The 23115-nt window shown below is 26.9% G+C and overlaps 1 protein-coding gene across 2 annotated transcripts; it reads right to left on the reverse strand.

Annotated features, from left to right (window-relative positions):
• Positions 1-11113: 11113 nt before the first annotated feature.
• On the reverse strand, positions 11114-22581 carry LOC114125547 (TGF-beta receptor type-1). 2 transcript variants are annotated; one of them, XM_027989247.2, is made up of 9 exons: positions 22070-22581; positions 21866-21977; positions 16087-16238; positions 15030-15281; positions 14730-14960; positions 14071-14238; positions 13832-14004; positions 13520-13759; positions 11114-13442 (listed from the first exon to the last, which is right to left on the reverse strand). In XM_027989247.2, the coding sequence occupies exons 1-9, from the start codon at positions 22140-22142 to the stop codon at positions 13305-13307; spliced, it is 1539 nt and encodes a 512-aa protein (XP_027845048.1). In that variant the 5' UTR covers positions 22143-22581; the 3' UTR covers positions 11114-13304. The 2 variants fall into 2 exon arrangements, with proteins under 2 accessions (XP_027845048.1, XP_027845047.1); XM_027989246.2 differs by lacking the exon at positions 16087-16238 and adding an exon at positions 15674-15825 and having other exon boundaries at positions 22070-22578.
• Between the last annotated feature and the right edge of the window lie 534 nt (positions 22582-23115).

The following is a 23115-nucleotide window of genomic DNA, read 5'->3' on the forward strand; positions in this document are numbered from 1 at the left end:
TTGAAATTTTCAAAATTTTCAAAATATTTTGACTTTTTTTGAGTTATTTATTTACCACTGAAATTTTCTATTTTTACGAGAATTTTTTTTTGAAGTGTCGATAAATAAATTTTGGGTGACCAAAACAACTTGAAATTTAATACAAGGTTCCTTATAAGTTGTTCTTATTGTAGCTAAAAAAATTGAAAATCGTTAGTCACAATTTTTTTTTATAAAAGCTTATAGTTCAAATTTTTACGAAGTCTGTCGAAAACGCGAAAATTTGCAAGTAATTTTGATGTTGAAAAATCATAAAAATGTTTGTGTTTATAACTAAGGATTAAAAATACAACACTAAGTTTTCCATAGATTTTTCTTCAAGTAGCTATAGAGAAAACTCGAAGCATCATTATAGGAAAAATTTTAAGTGCGTTTGAATTTTAAATTTTTACGAAATCGCGTAACGATAACGATTTATCCTCAAACGATTTTAAATTTTTCTTATTATTCAAAAAGTATAAGTCGTAGATACTTGAAAATTTTACCAGTTATTTATATTGGCATTTTCTTTACATGATTTAATTTTCAAAATATTTTGAGTTTTTTTGAGCTATTTATAGACAACTGAAATTTTCAATTTTTCTGAAAAATTTTTTTGGCCCAATTATCAAAATACTTGAAAATTTTATACTAAGTTCCTCATATGTTATTCTTATAGTGATTAAAAAATTATAAGAATACATAGGCACATTTTTTTTTATATTAACATTTGAAGTTCAAATTTTGACAAAATTTCGTCAAAATTATGAATATTTGCAAATTATTTTGTAGTTCAAAATTTAGAAAATTGTTTGTAGTTATATCTAACGTTAAATATTCTAGACTGGCAAATCATCTCCGTTCAGAATCGTTTTTCGTATACAATGATACCTATCATTGCATTCAAATTTAATATACCCTAGTTCGAGGTCCACCCCACCCCATAATGTACAGCAGAGCGGTACCCACTTGCTGACTTTTTTTATATAAGCGTTTATAGTTCAAATTTTTACGAAATATGTCAAAATATCTTAAAAATAATAATTTTTTTTGTGTTTATATCTAAGGTTAAAAAATTCAACACTAAGTTTCCTTCAAATATATATAGAGAAATCTTGAAACGTCATTATAGGAAAAATGTTATGTGCATTTGAATTTTAAATTTTTACGAAATTGCGTAACGATAATAATTTATCCTCAAGCGTATTTAAGTATTTGTTATTATATAAAGTATAAGTGATAACTCGTAGATACTTGAAAATTTCACTAGTTATTTAGATTAGCATTAATTCTTTACATCATTTAATTTTCAAAATATTTCGCTTATTTTAATGCAATTTTCAGGCATTTGAAATATTCGTTTTTGTTTAGTTATTTATTTTATAAATACCGATAAATTTTTTTTGGCTGAGTCAAAATACTTGAAAATTTAATACAAATTTCCTAATAAGTTAGTCTTATATTAATTATTTTGTAGGTATAATTCATAGCTTTTTTTATATAAAAAGCTAAGAGTTGAAAATATAATACAAGATTTTTCATAAGTTTGGCTTACAATAATTATAGAAGAACTTACATTTTGGTGTATTCAGGCCATTAAAACATAAATCACCTTTGGAAATTATATCCTAGGCTGACACTTCATCTCCATTCAGAATCGTTTTTTGTATACAATGATACCTATTTTGTATACCTATCATTGAATTCAAATTTAACAGTCCTATATAATATATAATAGTGACCCACATGGCACCTAATGTATAGCAAAGCGGTACCACTTGACCGACTTTTTTATTAATGTGTTTTATTTCGACTATAAATTCTTTAAGAAAAACATTAATATATTTTGAAATAATTGTTCAATTAAAAGACTAAAAGAATAAAGAATGCTTGGAAAACTATTCCGATTTGTAATACCTAACAAAAATTTGAATCATAAAATGACAGAAAACGATATATGATGCCTATGATGAAATAACAATAAAAATAAATTACTATATAATATATCGGTACATACAACGTTTGTACTTCAATAACATGGACCCAATAATAGTACAATATGAGATATGTCCGTATCTAAATAACTAAAGGTAATTTAATCCTCTTTTTTTTTCATCGTACAATTTATTTTTTACGAATAGATTCACGACCTTATTCAAGAGACTTAAAATTAATAAAATCGATTATCAGAGGCGCCAGGAACGGACTAGGACCCATCGGCTCTCTATTCTGAAAAATAAATCGGTCCATAGCGTATAAAAACCAATTTACTATTTAACATTTTAAATAAAATATGTTTATACTTTTGGATACTGTGATATTTAAGTTAATTTTATTCTTTTTATTGATGTTTTCAAAAATAATTTATAAAAAGAGGTTTTAGATATTGTTTAATAATATGAATTGAAACAATGAAACATTGTTTATATAAATAAAAAAAATATTTGCAAACGAACTAACAAATTATATTTAACTTTACAGACTTACTGTTTAAAATAACATGCTATAGATAAAATATATCTATTGCATTTATAATAATTAGAAAACAAATTTAAAAAGTAACTATTTATTAACATATGTATAACTATAACATTAACATATAATTATTAATTTTAACATAAATATTAAATTTAAAATAAATAATATTATAATTGACTTTGGTCTTTAAGCCGATAACATCTGGTTCATCAATGATGAAGACTTTTTTACTATATTTAGTATTTCTTTGAAATCAATAGCATCATTAGCATCTGATATTATATCTCTCTCTATAGACATTAACATGAATGCTTTAAGATGGTCATGATGTAAAGAAGATAATACAAATACTATACACGTTGGGTTATTTTGTACTGGCCCTATAAATATAATAATATGACCCCGGACCACTGTACTTGACAGTAGTACAGTGGCCCAGTCTGCCGTCACTCGAAAACCGTCGTCAATGCAGCCTGTATAACGCTCACGCGTGTTTACGCAATGTATAAATTTGTGAAAGACAAAAAAATAACCTAACATGCTGACTGCTGACAGTCATAAACGAAATGACGACTATATAGCGGATTATTGTACCTATAATATTTTTACGCAATCAACATAGATCTAATTTTTTTTTTATAATTTCTTCTTCCTTCCTATTATAACCATCCGTATATATAGAATATTGAAATTTAACTTTTATCACAATTAAGCGGTACTGGCGTAGGTACCTACTCACAGGTATATAAAACAACTAGATAGCCGACTTTGTAATAATAGTGAAGCCAAAGTAGCCATATGCCACAGGGCAATGATTACATAACATCAATGATAAGAATTTATTGTTAGTTGATAATAGTCCATTAAATAATTTGTTAAATTTATGTTTATACATCTGTGGGCGTACTGCGGTAGGGTGATTTTATGATACATCATAAAAAAAAATCCTGATCATATTGAAAAAAACCATGTTTAACAATCATATTGTTACTACTTATAGCTAAAAAGATAGATAATTGTAAAAACAACATACCTATTTTAAATTTTCATTGTGATGCTATCTATAGACAATATAATAACCACGGCTAAAGATATACCTTAAGGTATATCTTAAACCGTGATAATAACTAGGGCTCGGAAGTTGTAGGTGTTGCATATTGATTTGTATGCTCTCAATTTATAGCAGATCAAGCTAGAAATCCGTTTTATACATTGATAAGATTAAACACAAAAATAAGAAATGCAGTTTTTTGAATATTATGTGAACTGTAAAAAAAAGTGCATATTTCTCAATTTTTATGGGATTTCTATACTTGTTTAATATTTTCTGAAAAAAAATTATGTTTTTCTTCTAATAAAATAACTCGCGGAAAACAAACTGTATATAATTACAATAATTATAAAAGTACTTAAATTTTGGTGTATTCAGGCCATTAAAATATAAACTACCCTTTTCACCAACCACTCGAAATTATATCCTAGGCTGACAAATTATCTTCGTTCAGAATCATTTTTCGTATACAATGATACCTATCATTGGATTTAAATTTAACACTCCTATAATATATAATAGTGATCCACGCGGCACCCAATGTACAGCAGAGCGGTACCCACTTACCCGCTTTTTTTTAATAATATAATATTTGTAGAAAGAAAAAATACATTTAGGTATGTGTGTATAATGCCGGCAGTACACATTCGCCGAGACTTCGCAAGAGCAGCCGAGCGGGAGAGTGAACTAGACGCGCTCGTGTCACTTCACAGTTCACACCTTGTCTCGCCTCGCCTCGACGGCGCTCGGTCGGAAGGCGGTTTTTATAGCAAGAGTCAAAGGACACGAGGCTATTCGAGTCGCGAGCACAAGAGCACCTAGTTCATACTCGTGCATTCTCGTATATTCGTCGAGACTGTCTCGGCGAATGTGTACTGCCGGCATAAAAAAAAAGAAAAATTTAAAAATTTTCTACACACCTCCTTTAAGTTAAAACTTGAGTTGTAGATAGAGTTCTGAAATATAAGGCAATAGGCTTGCATTTATATCAATAAATATTGTATAAGTTTAAAACTTTAAAAGATAGTAAACGATTAGGAATTGTACATATTATGAGAAAAAAACCAAACAAAAATAAGTATCTAATACAACCCATACAAAAGTTTTAACTACATGTAAATTAAATTAACTTAAGAATTCTATGTTTATAATTGTGATGATTTCTAACATGGATAAAATTAATTATTAAATCAATACATAACTTATTAGCTGTATTTAACAAACTTTTAAGACCAAAAGACTTTTGGCATTTTTTTATACAATTTTAAATTAATATTTTTCTTAAATTAAATAAGTACCTACTACAATATTATGAATACTTACTAAAATAATATTTTTGTGCTTATACAATAATAAAAACAAACATTTTTTAAATAGTTCACCAATACAAAATAAATTAAGTTCATTATAAAGAAAATTTGTATTTGTACTATTTGATAACTTAAATATAAATTTAATTAATTTGTCAAGTGTTATTTTTAAACTGTTTACTATTGTCTCATGGATTGTAAACAGTGCGAGGTCCGATACGGTGCCGGAACATTCCAACTATAACACCACTCACTCGTCCGACAAGGTCTCAGCTAGGGAGGTCTCCGTTTACCTGCACTGCGTAAGTCTGCCCTGGTTGGGTCTTACTACAATGCCGGTAAAAGACTAGATAGGTACTGATATTTTACCTTTTTCAGCTCCTACAACTTCCGAGCCCTAGACTAATAATAACTACAAGTATGTACGGGAGGACGGAACTATAGCAAACGGTTTGTAAAACGGTACAATGCCGAAAGTAGGTAAGTACTCCAACTATTACCGCATTGACTTACAAACCATTCGTTGAGTTTGTGTCGAAAAGAGTAAAGACTATATTATTTTCTTAGCCGCGCAAGTCTGCCGTGAGTCGGTCTTGCTACGACGTTGAAAATATGTTGAATGACTAATTATTATTTTTCGTTTGCTGTGTCTTTTATATTGGTAATTTGTTCACTAAATCCCACCATAAAAATTTAATGCCATACGCATGCGCGTGCGCGCAAATACACACTTGTGCAAAACTGCAATCATATTAATTTTTCATTCCATAGTTCGGACCATACTTATTGTCGAACACTCGTAGTTCGTACCTATCTATTATTATGTATCAATATAATGTCTTCCTTTATTTTTAAATAAATAAATATTTTTTAATTTGGTTAGAAAGTAAAGCTACCTACTGTCTATTATATTTAATAAGATTATGAACACGCTCGTCGCTGAGATGAATGATCGCATTTTCAATACATTGATACAAAATGCTGAACACAAAAATGTAAATAATGTCATATAACAATCTTCTTAAATAATATAATATGTGCAATAATTTATTACAAAATTACCAATGTTAAAAAAAAAAAAATTAAAACTTGAAATAATATAGGTACATATTTCATAGTATGTATATTTCAAAAGTAGGTAATTATCCTATGTACTGTATACGTTGTTGTTGTGATTCGAATATTTGTATACATTTCAAAGTTAAAATGAACCTCACGACTGCCTGCACAATACTAATGTACCGCTCCCGAAAATAGTGCGCGCGGACCAAGTCGATGATATAATGGGTGGGGTGGAGTACGGTCTGCCGCGACAGCATCTATTGGGCGTTAGATACAATTCACTTTTATGTAGTGTGAGTGCCTCATTACGACGAATATAATATATTAAAAATATATATTATATATTTTAATATACTATATTATAGTCGATGTATCCTCAACTTGGTCCGTGCGCACTATTTTCGGGAGCGGTACATTAGTACTATGCAGGCAGTCGTGATGCACGTTTGACGAATTATAATACTTTTTCATTAAAATATACACATGCCCGTAGTCAATGTTATACCATCATCGGTTATAATATGATGACTACGATGGAAAAAATATTATGCGACAAAATCATCACAGAATGCGATGTCTATAATAAACAATAAATACGAATCTGAAAATTCCGATGAAAACTATATATAGGTATAACGGAACTTCAGTTACAATAAATTATTATATTATAAAATATATTATATAATATTTTCAAAAATTAAAATGAGACAGTTAATGATAGCCACCTCTTCGTGACATCCTTTGGGAAATGCTAAATAACTACTATAAAAATAACATTTCTATTGGGTGCAAATAATTATACATAAAGATATATACCTAAGAAATAACAGGTACAATTCAAAATTTTTCCCCTTTGTTGGACACAATTTACATTTGGCTCCCAACTCCCAGACTTCTATAAAATCTCATATTTTTTTATTAATTTATTCAGTATACATTTAACCATCAAACAAGTAGGGTGTACACTGTACATAATTGAAAATTGTTGTATACATCCTTAATTCCAACAACATACACTTGAGGGCACGGAAAAAACAACTTGTACTACAGCAATGAACATGTACGGCGACGAAGATATCGTAAAATGTTTACAATTACAACTTATTAACATTTTCGAGTTAATGCATAATAATATAGTTAGTATACATAACTCACAAACAAAGTTAAATGTTGACTTATTAAAACAATTAAGCATAATACATGGACGGGTATTTGACTCAATATTACCGTTTATATGCAAAACGTGTATGTGCGTGAGAAGGCAGGAAAATGTCGAAACACCCATGGAGATCAATGACGTTAACGACGAGGAAACGATAACATTTTTACAATTACAACTTAGAATGTTCGAGAAGTTCGAGTTGCAGATGTATAACACTATAGTTAGTATACATAACTCAAAAACACAATTAAATATTGACTTATTAAAACAATTAAGCATAATACATGGACGGGTATTTGACTCAATATTACCGTCTATATGCAAAATGTGTATGTGCGTGACAAGGCAGGAAAATCCCGAAACACCTATGGAAGTCGATGACGCATATGAATAAAATATATAATTCATTATTTTGAATTCTATTTTTTTAGATATATTATAATAATATAACTGTACTTGTTTAACCTTTAATCTAATCTATAATCTATGTATTGTATTTAAGTGCTATTATTAATTATTTGTGTCAATTTTATTAAAATATAAAGTTTTATACACCTATATAATAATTTATTGATATTAATCATCATATAACCGATGATGGTAACATTGATTGCGGGCATGTGTATATTTTAATGAAAAAGTATTATAATTCGTCAAACGTGCATCACGACTGCCTGCATAGTACTAATGCAGACCGTACTCCACCCCACCCATTATATCATCGACTTGGTCCGCGCGCACTATTTTCGGGAGCGGTACATTAGTATTGTGCAGGCAGTCGTGAGGTTCATTTTAACTTTGAAATTTATACAAATATTCGAATCACAGCAACAACGTATACAGTACATAGGATAATTACCTACTTTTGAAATATACATACTATGAAATATGTACCTATATTATTTCAAGTTTTAATTTTTTTTTTTTTAACATTGGTAATTTTGTAATAAATTATTGCACATATTATATTATTTAAGAAGATTGTTATATGACATTATTTACATTTTTGTGTTCAGCATTTTGTATCAATGTATTGAAAATGCGATCATTCATCTCAGCGACGAGCGTGTTCATAATCTTATTAAATATAATAGACAGTAGGTAGCTTTATTTTCTAACCAAATTAAAAAATATTTATTTATTTAAAAATAAAGGAAGACATTATATTGATACATAATACTAGATATGTACTGTATACGTTAGACGTAACAACGTATACAGTACATAGGATAATTACCTACTTTTGAAATATACATACTATGAAATATGTACCATATATTATTTCAATTTTTAATTTTTTTTTTTTAACATTGGTTGTGATTCAAATATTTGTATACATTTCAAAGTTAAAATGAACCTCACGACTGCCTGCACAATACTAATGTACCGCTCCCGAAAATAGTGCGCACGGACCAAGTTGAGGATACATCGACTATAATATAGTATATTAAAATATATAATATATATTTTTAATATATTATATTCGTCGTAATGAGGCACTCACACTACATAAAAGTGAATTGTATCTAACGCCCAATAGATGCTGTCGCGGCAGACCGTACTCCACCCCACCCATTATATCATCGACTTGGTCCGCGCGCACTATTTTCGGGAGCGGTACATTAGTATTGTGCAGGCAGTCGTGAGGTTCATTTTAACTTTGAAATGTATACAAATATTCGAATCACAACAACAACGTATACAGTACATAGGATAATTACCTACTTTTGAAATATACATACTATGAAATATGTACCTATATTATTTCAAGTTTTAATTTTTTTTTTTTTAACATTGGTAATTTTGTAATAAATTATTGCACATATTATATTATTTAAGAAGATTGTTATATGACATTATTTACATTTTTGTGTTCAGCATTTTGTATCAATGTATTGAAAATGCGATCATTCATCTCAGCGACGAGCGTGTTCATAATCTTATTAAATATAATAGACAGTAGGTAGCTTTACTTTCTAACCAAATTAAAAAATATTTATTTATTTAAAAATAAAGGAAGACATTATATTGATACATAATAATAGATAGGTACGAACTACGAGTGTTCGACAATAAGTATGGTCCGAACTATGGAATGAAAAATTAATATGATTGCAGTTTTGCACAAGTGTGTATTTGCGCGCACGCGCATGCGTATGGCATTAAATTTTTATGGTGGGATTTAGTGAACAAATTACCAATATAAAAGACACAGCAAACGAAAAATAATAATTAGTCATTCAACATATTTTCAACGTCGTAGCAAGACCGACTCACGGCAGACTTGCGCGGCTAAGAAAATAATATAGTCTTTACTCTTTTCGACACAAACTCAACGAATGGTTTGTAAGTCAATGCGGTAATAGTTGGAGTACTTACCTACTTTCGGCATTGTACCGTTTTACAAACCGTTTGCTATAGTTCCGTCCTCCCGTACATACTTGTAGTTATTATTAGTCTAGGGCTCGGAAGTTGTAGGAGCTGAAAAAGGTAAAATATCAGTACCTATCTAGTCTTTTACCGGCATTGTAGTAAGACCCAACCAGGGCAGACTTACGCAGTGCAGGTAAACGGAGACCTCCCTAGCTGAGACCTTGTCGGACGAGTGAGTGGTGTTATAGTTGGAATGTTCCGGCACCGTATCGGACCTCGCACTGTTTACAATCCATGAGACAATAGTAAACAGTTTAAAAATAACACTTGACAAATTAATTAAATTTATATTTAAGTTATCAAATAGTACAAATACAAATTTTCTTTATAATGAACTTAATTTATTTTGTATTGGTGAACTATTTAAAAAATGTTTGTTTTTATTATTGTATAAGCACAAAAATATTATTTTAGTAAGTATTCATAATATTGTAGTAGGTACTTATTTAATTTAAGAAAAATATTAATTTAAAATTGTATAAAAAAATGCCAAAAGTCTTTTGGTCTTAAAAGTTTGTTAAATACAGCTAATAAGTTATGTATTGATTTAATAATTAATTTTATCCATGTTAGAAATCATCACAATTATAAACATAGAATTCTTAAGTTAATTTAATTTACATGTAGTTAAAACTTTTGTATGGGTTGTATTAGATACTTATTTTTGTTTGGTTTTTTTCTCATAATATGTACAATTCCTAATCGTTTACTATCTTTTAAAGTTTTAAACTTATACAATATTTATTGATATAAATGCAAGCCTATTGCCTAATATTTCAGAACTCTATCTACAACTCAAGTTTTAACTTAAAGGTGGTGTGTAGAAAATTTTTAAATTTTCCTTTTTTTTTTATACACACATACCTAAATGTATTTTTTTCTTTCAACAAATATTATATTATTAAAAAAAAGCGAGTAAGTGGGTACCGCTCTGCTGTACATTGGGTGCCGCGTGGATCACTATTATATATTATAGGAGTGTTAAATTTAAATCCAATGATAGGTATCATTGTATACGAAAAACGATTCTGAACGAAGATAATTTGTCAGCCTAGGATATAATTTCGAGTGGTTAGTGAAAAGGGTAGTTTATATTTTAATGGCCTGAATACACCAAAATTTAAGTACTTTTATAATTATTGTAATTATATACAGTTTGTTTTCCGCGAGTTATTTTATTAGAAGAAAAACATAATTTTTTTTTCAGAAAATATTAAACAAGTATAGAAATCCCATATGACTTGATTTTCGATATTTTATTCCCAAACTCGATAAAATCATTTTGCGTTTTTTGTTTTTTTTTTCACTTTTATACTTGTGAATAATTGGTATAAAAAATAAAAATATCAAAAATCGAGTCTTATACGTCACCCGATATTACTCTCCTCTACAACTTTTAATTAAGGTATTTTGCTCTAAAACCATCCAGTAAGCCATATTATTGGAACAAAATTGGCAGTTTTTGTACGGTATTTTCGCTACAGTTGGGTCCCCTTAAATAAAATATATTCCAATACATAAGAATCCATAAAATTATACATGGATATAAATGATTTATATTATAACTTTATATATGTAATAGAAATATATTTTTAATCATAGTATACATATATATCATTTAATGACAAAAATATATAAATTAAAACAAAACATTTTAACTCTTAAAAGCTTTCAGGCTAAAAACAAGTTAAAAAAAAATTATATGGGTTGGTAGAGAGCAGTATGGTTATTATGGTGGGAGTACAGTTATAACAAATACTTATTTTAATAGATATATTAATTTACAAAAACTAAAAATATAATAAAATAGCTTAGTGAGAAAAAAATTAAGCAATATTATATTTACACACATCAAAGAAATCAAAACTGTAATAATAAACATATTTCGTTTTGCAATCTATCATCATACATCTGTACAAAATAACATCTTATTAATTATTGTTTTCTATAATTATACAATTTAAAATTATCAAAAAAATAATTCAAAACACAGTATCGTAATGCCAATTTGACTTTTAGAGTATACAACAATTTTAAAATTATAAATTATGAGGAATATACAATTTTGACTGTGACAGACAAAGATATAAATTGATTGAATAAAAAATTAAATAAAACAATAATTACTGTGAAAAAAAAACTATACAAAAGAATAATTAATTTATAATTGTTAATTGAAAAATACTCCGTAAAAAAACAAGCTTTTTTGCATTTACAACTAAAATTGTTAAAATTCATTTTAATTATAATGCCTCCAAGAATAGCCTTTTTAAAAGTATGGTTATATATATAACATATAAACTATGTACAATAAGTAGTATAAAATATTTAATAGTAAATTGTACTGTTATTTATCATCTAGGCTACTCTGTTTTTTTTTTCTTAATTTGAGCACTAACAACATTACATCTGCCCTTAAGTATGTAAGTATTGTACACATGATCTCATATCTAACATCATCAAGCCCAACTTAAAATTAATTAGGTAAATATACATATTATACACATTGCGTCTCAAAAATATTCAGATTATATATAATTGTGTTGTTACAAAAATGTATAAAATCAGTTGTCATTTGGAAATTTAATTCAACATCATTTTAAGTATGTTACTAATGAAACTTTAAAAAATAATTAAAATCTGCGATTATAAGAAATTGAGACACTTGGTATATTTATGTACACAATTTATATTTAAATTTAACTTAATATATATAAAATTATCTTGAATATTATTAAAAACTGTATGTAGGTAAACATAAAAAAAAAAAGAAAATATAAAACATTTTAACAGTTAACATAAACTCTAATTATGAGCAAATAATTATGACATATTATATAATCATATAAACAAGAGTCGTAATCAGACTCGAGTTGAATTCATTCAATAAAAACTGGAGCACAAATAAATATTTAGTTTACAGTCATATTACAAGGTTATAATTAAAAATAAATTTAGTGCATATTATACTTCACAATCAATACAAAATTATTTTATTTGTTTACTCAAAGTGATCATCAATGTATAAAATAGTTTCAATTTATAAAATTATTTTTAAACAAGATCAAATCGGAAGTAAATATATGACAATAAACCATTATACATATATGTATATATATTATATTTTAATGTTTTACACAAAGAAAAAAGATTCTTAGACTAAAAAAAGGAGGGAATCAAAGATTTAATTAATAGTTATGTATTATGGAAAGCTACTTTAATGAGATCCTAGTGGTGAACATAGGTTTTTTTTCCAAAAATTCATGAAAATTATTATTAAAAAAAAAAAAAAAGAAATATGGGAATAATATAAAAATATGGTTAATAACCATGCAAAAAATACTCATTTTATATAGTTGTTTACATGCAAATATAAAATATCTATTGTCCAGAATATATTATAATTATTTTTTTTTTTTTATAGAAATTTCAAATTCGCAACAATTCCAATAAAATTTTTTTTAAAGTTATTTAAAATTATTTTGAGTTTAAATAAATTATTATTAATAATTTATTAATAAGGTGAAACAAATTTTCAACACTCAAAGTTTTGTTATGGTAACCAAGTATGATGATTACAAAAACACACAGTTAATAAGTACGTAATAGTTAATAAATATAAAATAGTTTCTATACCATGACATTTTCGAAGAATAAAATGGCACATACAATGTTTTAGGAGACTTCAAAAACTATGAAACTTAAATTACACATCCAGAAATTGTAAACGTTATGTTTGTAGATAATCTATTGGCAGCTAGAGGTTTATTTTTATGAGGTCATTAAGTCCTTAAATATTAATATTAATATTATGACTTTGCATGGCACCCAAAGTGGCTAGAGTTTTTTTAATGCGTAATGCTGTGAGACGAGCAGACGCAGTATGATACCAACATTCTTGCATTAATTTGCTCATTGTTTGTAAACACTAAAATAAAATAATGGAACATCAGACATCAAATTTTAATTTAAAAAACCATATAATAAATAAATTGTTTGTATTACCGGGTATGCATTCCACCTCTGTGGAATAGGTGGTCTTTTCATTTCTAAACAAACAACTTTGCGCATTTCATCAATAGTAGGATCAGATGGTACACTATCATAATATGGTAATTGGTATTCTTCATGTATATTATCAACATAACATCTCCGTGTTACTTCCCAAAGTATTAAACCCAAAGCATAAATATCACCCCTTTTGAATGAATCAAAATGATTCATATTGATTGTTTCTTCCAAAACCTTTAAAACACAATATAACATCACATTCAATCATAAATTATACATGAGAAGTTTTTTATTTTTAAATATTACCTCTGGAGCCATGTATCGTTTAGTGCCTACTCTGTGGTTTAATGGTATATCAACTGTATCCATAGAAGTATCATATCGTACAGCAAGTCCTAAATCACCAATAGCACAAGTTCCATTGGATTTGACTAAAATGTTTTTCGATTTGAGATCTCGATGTGCAATAGCTGGTTTACCTGAAAATCATAAAATTCATTGTTAAAATATGAAGTATAAAAATGTAATAACAAATAAATTTTTACCTTGAGTTCCAACAATTTCCATATGTAAATGAGCAAGACCAGTTGCTATAGACAATGCTATACGTATCATTCCATTAGTATCCACTGTACTTCGATTCAAAAAATCAAATAATGACCCATTTTCATGGTAATCAGTTATTAGCCATAATTGAGTCCATGTACCATTATCTAAAATTGTTATTGGTTATAATCACTGAGATAGATAAGAATATACTCGAGCACGGACTCGCCTATGTTCGTTTATTGCGAAAAACAGGCTGTCTCAACTGCCGCCTCCCCCACCACCGTATGGCATGAAATTGAACTTCCATACAAATAACATTGAAAAACTACACATTTTAACTTAACATAACTCTGGGATAAATGGACATATTACGTTAACTTGAGTACCAAAATTTTTATTTTTTTATGTACTTAAAATTTATATTTACCAAAAATAAAAATATAAATTATATTTAATTATATTTAATTATATTATAAATTATATAAATTATCTGAAAATCATTTATTTACTCATACCAATTGCATATAATTTCTTGCCATACAGAAGTCAAGTAACCGACTCGTTTTTACACTCTAGTCCGCGCTCCAGTAGATTCTTATCTATTTCAGTGGTTATAATACAAACAAATTGTATAATTAAGTTAATCAGTATTTACCTTTATTATCAGCAGCAATAAATCCTAAAATATTATCGTGTCTCAGCATAACTGTTTGGTATATCTCAGCCTCCCTAAACCAAGACCGTTCCTCTCTAGATGAAAATATTTTTACAGCTACTTGCTCTCCTCTCCATCTCCCTTGCCATACTTCACCAAAACGACCTTTACCAATAGGTACTCCAAGTTGAATTTGACGGGCAATGCTCCTTTGAACCAAAAGTGGTAATCCTATAAAATTTAAAACAATTATGCAATTTTAAAATACATGAAATGATTATTTTGTGAATATGAACTAACCTGATCCTGATCCACTAGTAGTCATTTCAATCATGTCTCTCAAAGAAACAGCTGCAGTTAAAATAGGCTGTTGATCAGCAGCTATGATTCGAGGAGTTCGTAGATATCTAATATTATGACGCTTGGTTGAACCAGCCCAAAAATTCATAATGAGCATGACTACAAGGCATACAACACCTATTGGACCAGCTATTATAATAGCTAGTTCCCATGTACCCAATCTTTCCTTCTTATGGTCATTCAATGAATCATCTGTATTTACACAACATTCATGTATGAATAATGTGAATATAATAAAATAAAATAATGTATAATGAATAAAATCTTAAGTCAAGGATTATAAATAAAAAATAAGCATTATATAGTTTTTTTTTTTATTATTATTTTTATTTTATTTAATATTGAAAGATTACTGGGCCTCACTGAGAAAAACTCGTGTGGAGGCCCAGGGATAGGTAAGTGTATTGTATACATATGATATTACCTATTTATTATCTTTAAAAATTGGGTTTTTTTTAAATATTAATATTAATTTTGAAAAATACACTATATAATGTATACTGTGTATAATAAACAAATAAATTAAAATCCATGCAATAATTAGAAAAATATATTATTTCAAAAAATAAAATAACAAAATCTACCTGGAAGCTTGTTATGTAGAGTCGGCTTAAGATCTCTGTTACAAAAGTCATAGTCCTTACAACATACGGTTACAAATGAATCATTATGTTTTTTAGGGTAATGACATACCAAAGGTTTTTCTCGCGGGATCACTATGTTAATCTCCAAACACCTAAAACGAGCACAGTTATCAAAGTTCAAACATGTTAATTAACACACAGTGCCTAAACGTTAGCCTACAGTTATTACTAGTTTAGTTTAAAAAATTATTTTAGAATAACAATAATAAAACCGAACAAACAAACATAAATAAAAAATGTTAAAATATTGATTTCAAAATGATTTTCTAAATTTAAATATTATTAATATTAGTCCAGAAAACCAAATAAACTCAACAACAGTTACAAAGGGCACACATAAATTATATATAGACCTGTAGGTTTAACTTCAACAAGTTTTGGATATAGCCAACGATTGCAATAATCTCGATCTTGGCAACATGACACTGAGATTTCATCCAGAAACTTTCTTCGAAAACAAATATTTGGCTTTTCTGGTGGGAAAAACTGGTACTTGTGCAAACAACTTAAAGCCAATTCCCAATACAAATTATTTAAAATATGCCTAATTTTAAATATATTATACAGTGTGATCATAATTTCAGGTATTTCTAAATATTTCATCTAGATAATCTTGTATTTAAATGGGGTTTTGGAGAAATGAAAGAGTAAAAAAATACACATTTTCATACAAATTTAAAATGTTGGACCATTTCGGTATAGTGCAATACAACTTTATTTTTTCTTAGTTCTTTAGAATATTTTTTGAAAATACATTTTTTATGATAAGTTATTTTATGACTAAAAAACTGATTATAACCATTATAAATAATAAAATAAGTATTTGATTATTAACTATCTGTTAACAAATAATTTAATAATATTGTAGGTCAACCCGAAAAATATCTGGAGTATGTGATAATTTGTGTTTAGTTAACTAAAATAATATGATTACAATTAGAACTATTTCTATAGTGGAATTTTATTTTATTATACCATAGTTCTATTAATAATTATATTATCAAATAATGTAATTACTAAGGAATTTAATTTGATGAAAATAATCATTTAAGCTTGTATTCTAAACCTAAATCCATTTGTACATTATTACTCACGCGATCTATCTGATTAATGTTACTATAGTTGTATTATATAAACAACACTGAAAAACTTAAATTAGATTTAATTTATGATTAATGCCAATATAATGTACGCTTAGCTGCTAAGACGTATGTAAAATAATACTATGCACCTTATGATTATGTTTAACAAATCTTACAAGGATTAAATCAAGAAGAAAGATTTCAAATAATTCTTTTGTTAATAATTTAATATAGTAAACAAAACCAACATAACATCACATACTAAAAATAATATTTAATTATTTGATAGTTATGTTATATTTATAGTGGTATAACTTATGAGATAAAATTTCAATTTTATACATTTTGTAATTAAAAAAAACTTTTTTAAAAAAAGGAAGTTGTATTTTGCATGCAGGTATCAAAAGTGTTAAGCATTTGAGATGTTTGAAAATATGTATTTGGGTACTCTCTTTTGATCCACAAAGACACCAATTTAATAAAAGATTATCTAAGTGAGATAATTAACGAAATCTGAAATTATGATCACAATGTATACGTTGTTATAATAAAAACAGCACTAATAAAGTAATAAATAAAAAGATTAAAAATTAAATTGTGATCCTATAAATTGTTTACATACTTGAGTTGTATATACATAAAAATTACAGTATAGTATTAGGGGATGAATATTTTTGTTGTTTTTCATAGGGATGTTATCAATATTTTGTCCAGGGAGTCAAATATCAATACAACATATACCTGTAACTCTCTTAGACTGAGCTTCAAGAAATTCCAAAAAAAAAAAAAATGCAATTCAGATTGTGTAAGTAAATATGCCATAAGTTTTGAAATATAGCAGAAAAAAATGTAGGTGATATTTAAATAACTAAAACGCAATAAAATCAATAGGCTAAGCAAAAACACTGTAAGTATGTTGAAGACACAGCATTTCAATCTGTAGTGCAACATATAATCTTTAATATAATATTGTATCGAATAATTATCTATTAATATCTATAATTATAATATAATTTCATTATATCAGATATTATAACTAATAGCATTCTTGTTTATGAAATAAAGATTATATGCTTATACCAATACTAAAGATCAACATAAAATGTAAGATATATTCTTAAAAATTAATTTAACTATAATTATTATAATATTATCAGATTTTTCAGGTAAAATTAAATAGGAAAATATTTTTCATACTCAAATAATTAAAAAGAACATGGTATAATGATTTTTAAAAAAACATCTCAAAAATATTGTTTGATAACTTATAACTAGGGCTCAGATTTATATATAATTATGAAACCAAAATATCTACATAAATAAATGCTAAAAAAACTCAAAATATGTATTTTACTAATATGATTTATTTATTAATATTTAATTATATAATAAATTCATATGAGTTTTTAATGAAACAAATTATATTTTAAATAGTAAAATTACAGTAGACTCAGTAGTCTCGCTTATCCGGAATAGATGGGACCGGATTATCGAAAATCCGGATTAAATGGAATGACGATCTTTTTCTTACTAACAAATATTTTTCAAAAACACCTTATCTATACATACAAATTAAAAGTGTATTGATTTATAATTTTACATTACACATTATTATTGTTATTAATCGAAACAATAATATCTTTATCATAGGTATTCTTGAATATATAAATTATACAATATGAGTAAAAGTACGAAATATAAATTGTCCAGATTAACAAGACTCTATTTAAAAAAGGTATTGAAAATTATAAATAAAAAAAGCTAAAATAAATAAAAATATTAATTATCTTGATTACAATTTATGATAACATGCATTTTTAAATTTTCAAATTCAAAAGATCTTCAATTTGGTCATAAAACTGCCTTATATCGACTAAATGATCTTTAGACTTCCACTGATATTATTGGACAGTATTACATTTTGACTATGTCTGAAGGAATAAGTTCTACATCCAATGAAACTTTAGACGAACGACCAGTGAGAATACTTTTAATAGCTTACATTTGTGCAAAACCAGCATTTTTTTTACTTTAGTATTTATAATTATACTTAATACGATGGCTAATAGGTGGTATTTTTTTTTTTGATACTAAATTGAATATATAAAGATAGATATTAAGTAGTTGAATTCGTAAATCTAAGTCTATTTGAAAAACGTTTTTGATATTTATTATTATATACATGAGTAGAACTTACAGAAGTAAGTTGTTTAAAAAAGCATGAATAATCTTATTGCTACTTCTGATATTTCTGAATAATCTTTATCTTAAACTTAATAATGAATTTATATTTAACAGTATATTTTCTAGTCTGATACAAATATTACATTGATATTTTTGATTTTATACATAATATTTTCAATTTACCTTCACAGACCCTCTTTGGTATACACGCGGAAAATTGTTTGAGAACCAATGATTAATTAGATAATTGAAAGGAATATTTATATATTACAATTATTCATAATGAAATAGAAAAACATGCAGACGAAAAACATAGCACAAGATAAAGTGACCGTTTATAGGGCTATTGTCTCATCAAGCTCATGATGGTCAAAGACTTGGGGTATTATTGTTATAAATTTGCAAAGCAATGATACATTATTGCATTTTAAAAACTAAATATTATGCTATAATATTTTTAACATGATTGGATTTTAGTACTTTCTATAAAAGATACATCTAATAATAGCCAATAGGTAATAAATATCAGCTTCTAAATTAAAAATATGAAACTTATGAATTTATAATATTGCATTAAAAAATAATCATCTTAATTTAATGTTATTAAATAATATTTAAAAAATATAAACAATTATAAAAGCAGCAATAGCAACAAATTGAATAGTGTTCATACACATAGTTTATTTGATGAGAAAAATATAGATGATAGATAAAATGGCCCGAAAAATAAATAAATTAGTCTAAAATCTACACTTAAAAATAAAATTACAGGTTTAGGACAACTTTATCTAGAAATCAGATCATTATAATCTTCTTTTATCATCTTTTAATCATAATTTTATGAAGTTGATTAGGTCTTTCACGCTTTTCCAGGAACCCAAATACCCAATAGGGCTCTGTTTCCTATCTCAGTTTTACATATACTAGCTTTTTACATGAAATTTTGTTTTCTGTCTACTTACCTCTTTTTCACTCCCGCCACCTTTCTTTCCTTCTACATTGATTTTCATATTCACTCTTGCTGCCTTCAAGTCACCTATCCTTATAACATGATCAAACCATCTCAAGTTATTCTCCCTTATTTTTTCAATAATTGGTATCACTCTCTTATACTAAAACTAATTTATTAATTTCTTATCCTATCCTCCCTAATCATTTTATACACCCAATTAAATGTTATAATTTCTGCTCTAATTACTCTCTGTAATATTTTATTTATCTCTGTCTAACATTCTGATCCATACAAAATGATAAGCCTCATAACTGCTTTAAAAGGCCTTCTTTTTAATCATATCATTCCCTTGTCATACAAATTATCTGATACTTCTTTTAACTTTAACCATTCACAGTATCCACATATAATCCTTTTTTCCAATACCCTCCTCGTAATTACTATTATTTTCTTACTTAGATAGGCTTGCTATTTGTCCTGGTGTCCTGGCCGGTCATTAGTTTTGTCCCGGTTAATGGAAACAAAATGGAAATGGTTTTAATATTGTATTATTTAATAATAAAACATAGAATAATTTTAAACATAGTATCATAAAGATATAATGATTTCTTTATATGATTATCATAAATACTGTACGAGGTCTAAAATTAATTTTGGTTTAACTTGTAATGTATTTTATAAAAAATTAAGAATAATATACCTAATATAAAAAAATACATTCAACGGAAAAGTATGAATATTAGATTAAAACTAATATTTAATAAATGTAGCTTATGTAAATAAGTTGATGTAATATTTTTAAGCGAAAATACTGTTCTGACAAATATTTTCGGATATTTTACGCACTCTCACATTTTTCAATAAATAACGGATATTATCATTTTCTATATAACTATACTAGAAAAAAAAGGCTATTCAATATGAAGTCCCAGTTTGGTGATTTTAAAATCTGTCAACCCTAACTACAGATCTTAAGTTCGTGAATCTATTCATCTCATAAGCTATATCAATCATTACTTTTTTTTGTATGCCTTGTCCCATTGATTTCTTAATTAATTTTTCTAAAATCACACACATTTGTCTGTTATATTTCTATTGTTTTTCACAAGTTAAGTACTGTTTTCTAATTTTTTAGTTTTATAGTCTTTACTCTTTTTCCTACTAACAAAACAATTTGTAAACAATATACCAAAACACTTAAAGCTATATATCAGATATCTTCCATAATTTGATTCATTACTAAGGGGAATAGATATAGACTTAACACTGAATCCTGGTACACATCTTCTTGTATAGTTAATTCTTCCATTTCCTTATAAAAACTCCTGTTGACTGTTGTAGCCCTTTTAACATTCTTTTTATTTCTTCAAAATACATCCTCTGCACTTCATTCCTTCATCTACCACAATATCTTTCTAAAAATTCTTGAAAAATATATCAAAAGTATCATAGTTACAATACAATTAATAAACCTCAACAGGTAATTGCAAACATAACAGAATATAAGAAATTAAATATTTTTAAACTTTGTGGCTGAATATACTATTACAATAAGACCAAGAATTAAGTTTTGTTTTAAGTTATGAACAATATTTTAGAGGTTTGACCAACAATATAATATTTATAATTTACTAAAAATGACATTTAATTTAATTACTTTAGCACTTATTTATCATAAAATATGAGTTGTTATAATAAATATATATATTGAATGTTTCTAAAAGCCAATATAAGAAAAACTGGTACTGAAGAATAATGGCATAACTGTTAACAATTTGAATGATTACATTATATTTACCTATTGTATTAATCAGAACATTGACTAATTAATAACTTAATTTATTATTACTTAATAAATATTTTATGACCAACATATTACATTACCAAGTATAGATGATTAAAAATCAACCTTACCGAGATGAATGACGAACAACACTTGTATCTTTAGATATACTGGTAAAACAATATCCATCAGTAACACACGTATAATTTGAATCAGCGCATATGTCACAATAACATGATAAACCTATAACAAAGAATCATAATTTTTAAATTATATACTATTTATACTATATATTATGCGGCAAGATTAATGACGATTATTAAAAATGATTATACCATTTACAGAGTGACAGAATATAAATAGAACGCCTACAGCCACCAACAGTGCACAAGTCCTTTTGGAAGACATTGAATATTGAAATATTGAATTCTTCGCCGGTTTTTTTTATCGTAGTTTTCAACTTGTGGTGCGATGGTTGACTACAGGAGTAGATACCTACATTGACTACATTTTCTTCTAATCCGATAAGGACACATGGTTTAAAAACTGGTCGGAAAACAACACATTTCGGATTGCATAAAAATGTACAGAGATAATCAATTTGTTAAGTCGCAATATACTATCAAACTAAATTATTGAAAAAAAATCTGTTTATCGAGAATGTAACACTGTGTACACAGAACAAACAAGTAACAACACAGTCACAGGCCACAGCAAACGACTAAACGAGTTTGTAGTGTTTGTGCTTTACAAAAACAAAATGTTAATGAAGTTAATGAAATTAGAAATATAAGTAGGTACAAAACATACGACAGGAAATACTAAAAACCACAACCGCACTATACCAGATCACTGGTTCATTTGAGGTTCATTGAAAAATCATGGAAGAAACGATCTTTTATCTTCTATTTTGTATTATCAAAGATAAAATTTTTTTTTCTTTTATTCTTGTAATCGTGAGTATTATTTATTTAGAACTCTACCAAAATATCAAAGCCCAAAGGATTTCACAGAAAATTGTCCAGTGCAAGATAGGTATATTCAAAATCTGATTCAACAAAAACTTGTATCGTAACACTTACAACTCAACTCCAATATTAATACAATTTTTAAAAATGTTTATAAATCATGAAAAAAAAAATTTAAAAAGATCATCTTTGGTACAAAAACACTGTCTGTCCACTTTGCTGTAAGTAGATATGAAGTGACAAAAAACCTTTTGAATGGAAACCATCTGTCAACCTGAGACCTAACTAAGCATATTTCTAGTGTACCTAATAAAAGATAATTAAATTTTTGCAAAAACATTGAAATTAATTTATTACTGACATAATTATAATAATAATTAATAAATAATAATATATACCTATATAAACCTACC

The sequence above is a fragment of the Aphis gossypii genome, chromosome 2 (genome assembly GCF_020184175.1).
Source record: "Aphis gossypii isolate Hap1 chromosome 2, ASM2018417v2, whole genome shotgun sequence".
Lineage (NCBI taxonomy): Eukaryota > Metazoa > Arthropoda > Insecta > Hemiptera > Aphididae > Aphis > Aphis gossypii.

What these genes read in the sequence shown, in the direction of transcription:
- LOC114125547 (XM_027989247.2), bottom strand. Translation starts at nt 22,142, where the DNA reads ATGTCTTCCAAAAGGACTTGTGCACTGTTGGTGGCTGTAGGCGTTCTA. An exon ending in GTTGTTCGTCATTCATCTCG is followed by an intron (nt 16,239 to 21,865) that starts GTAAGGTTGATT and finishes ATTGGCTTTAAG; the next exon opens with TTGTTTGCACAAGTACCAGT. An exon ending in AACGATACATGGCTCCAGAG is followed by an intron (nt 13,760 to 13,831) that starts GTAATATTTAAA and finishes TGTGTTTTAAAG; the next exon opens with GTTTTGGAAGAAACAATCAA.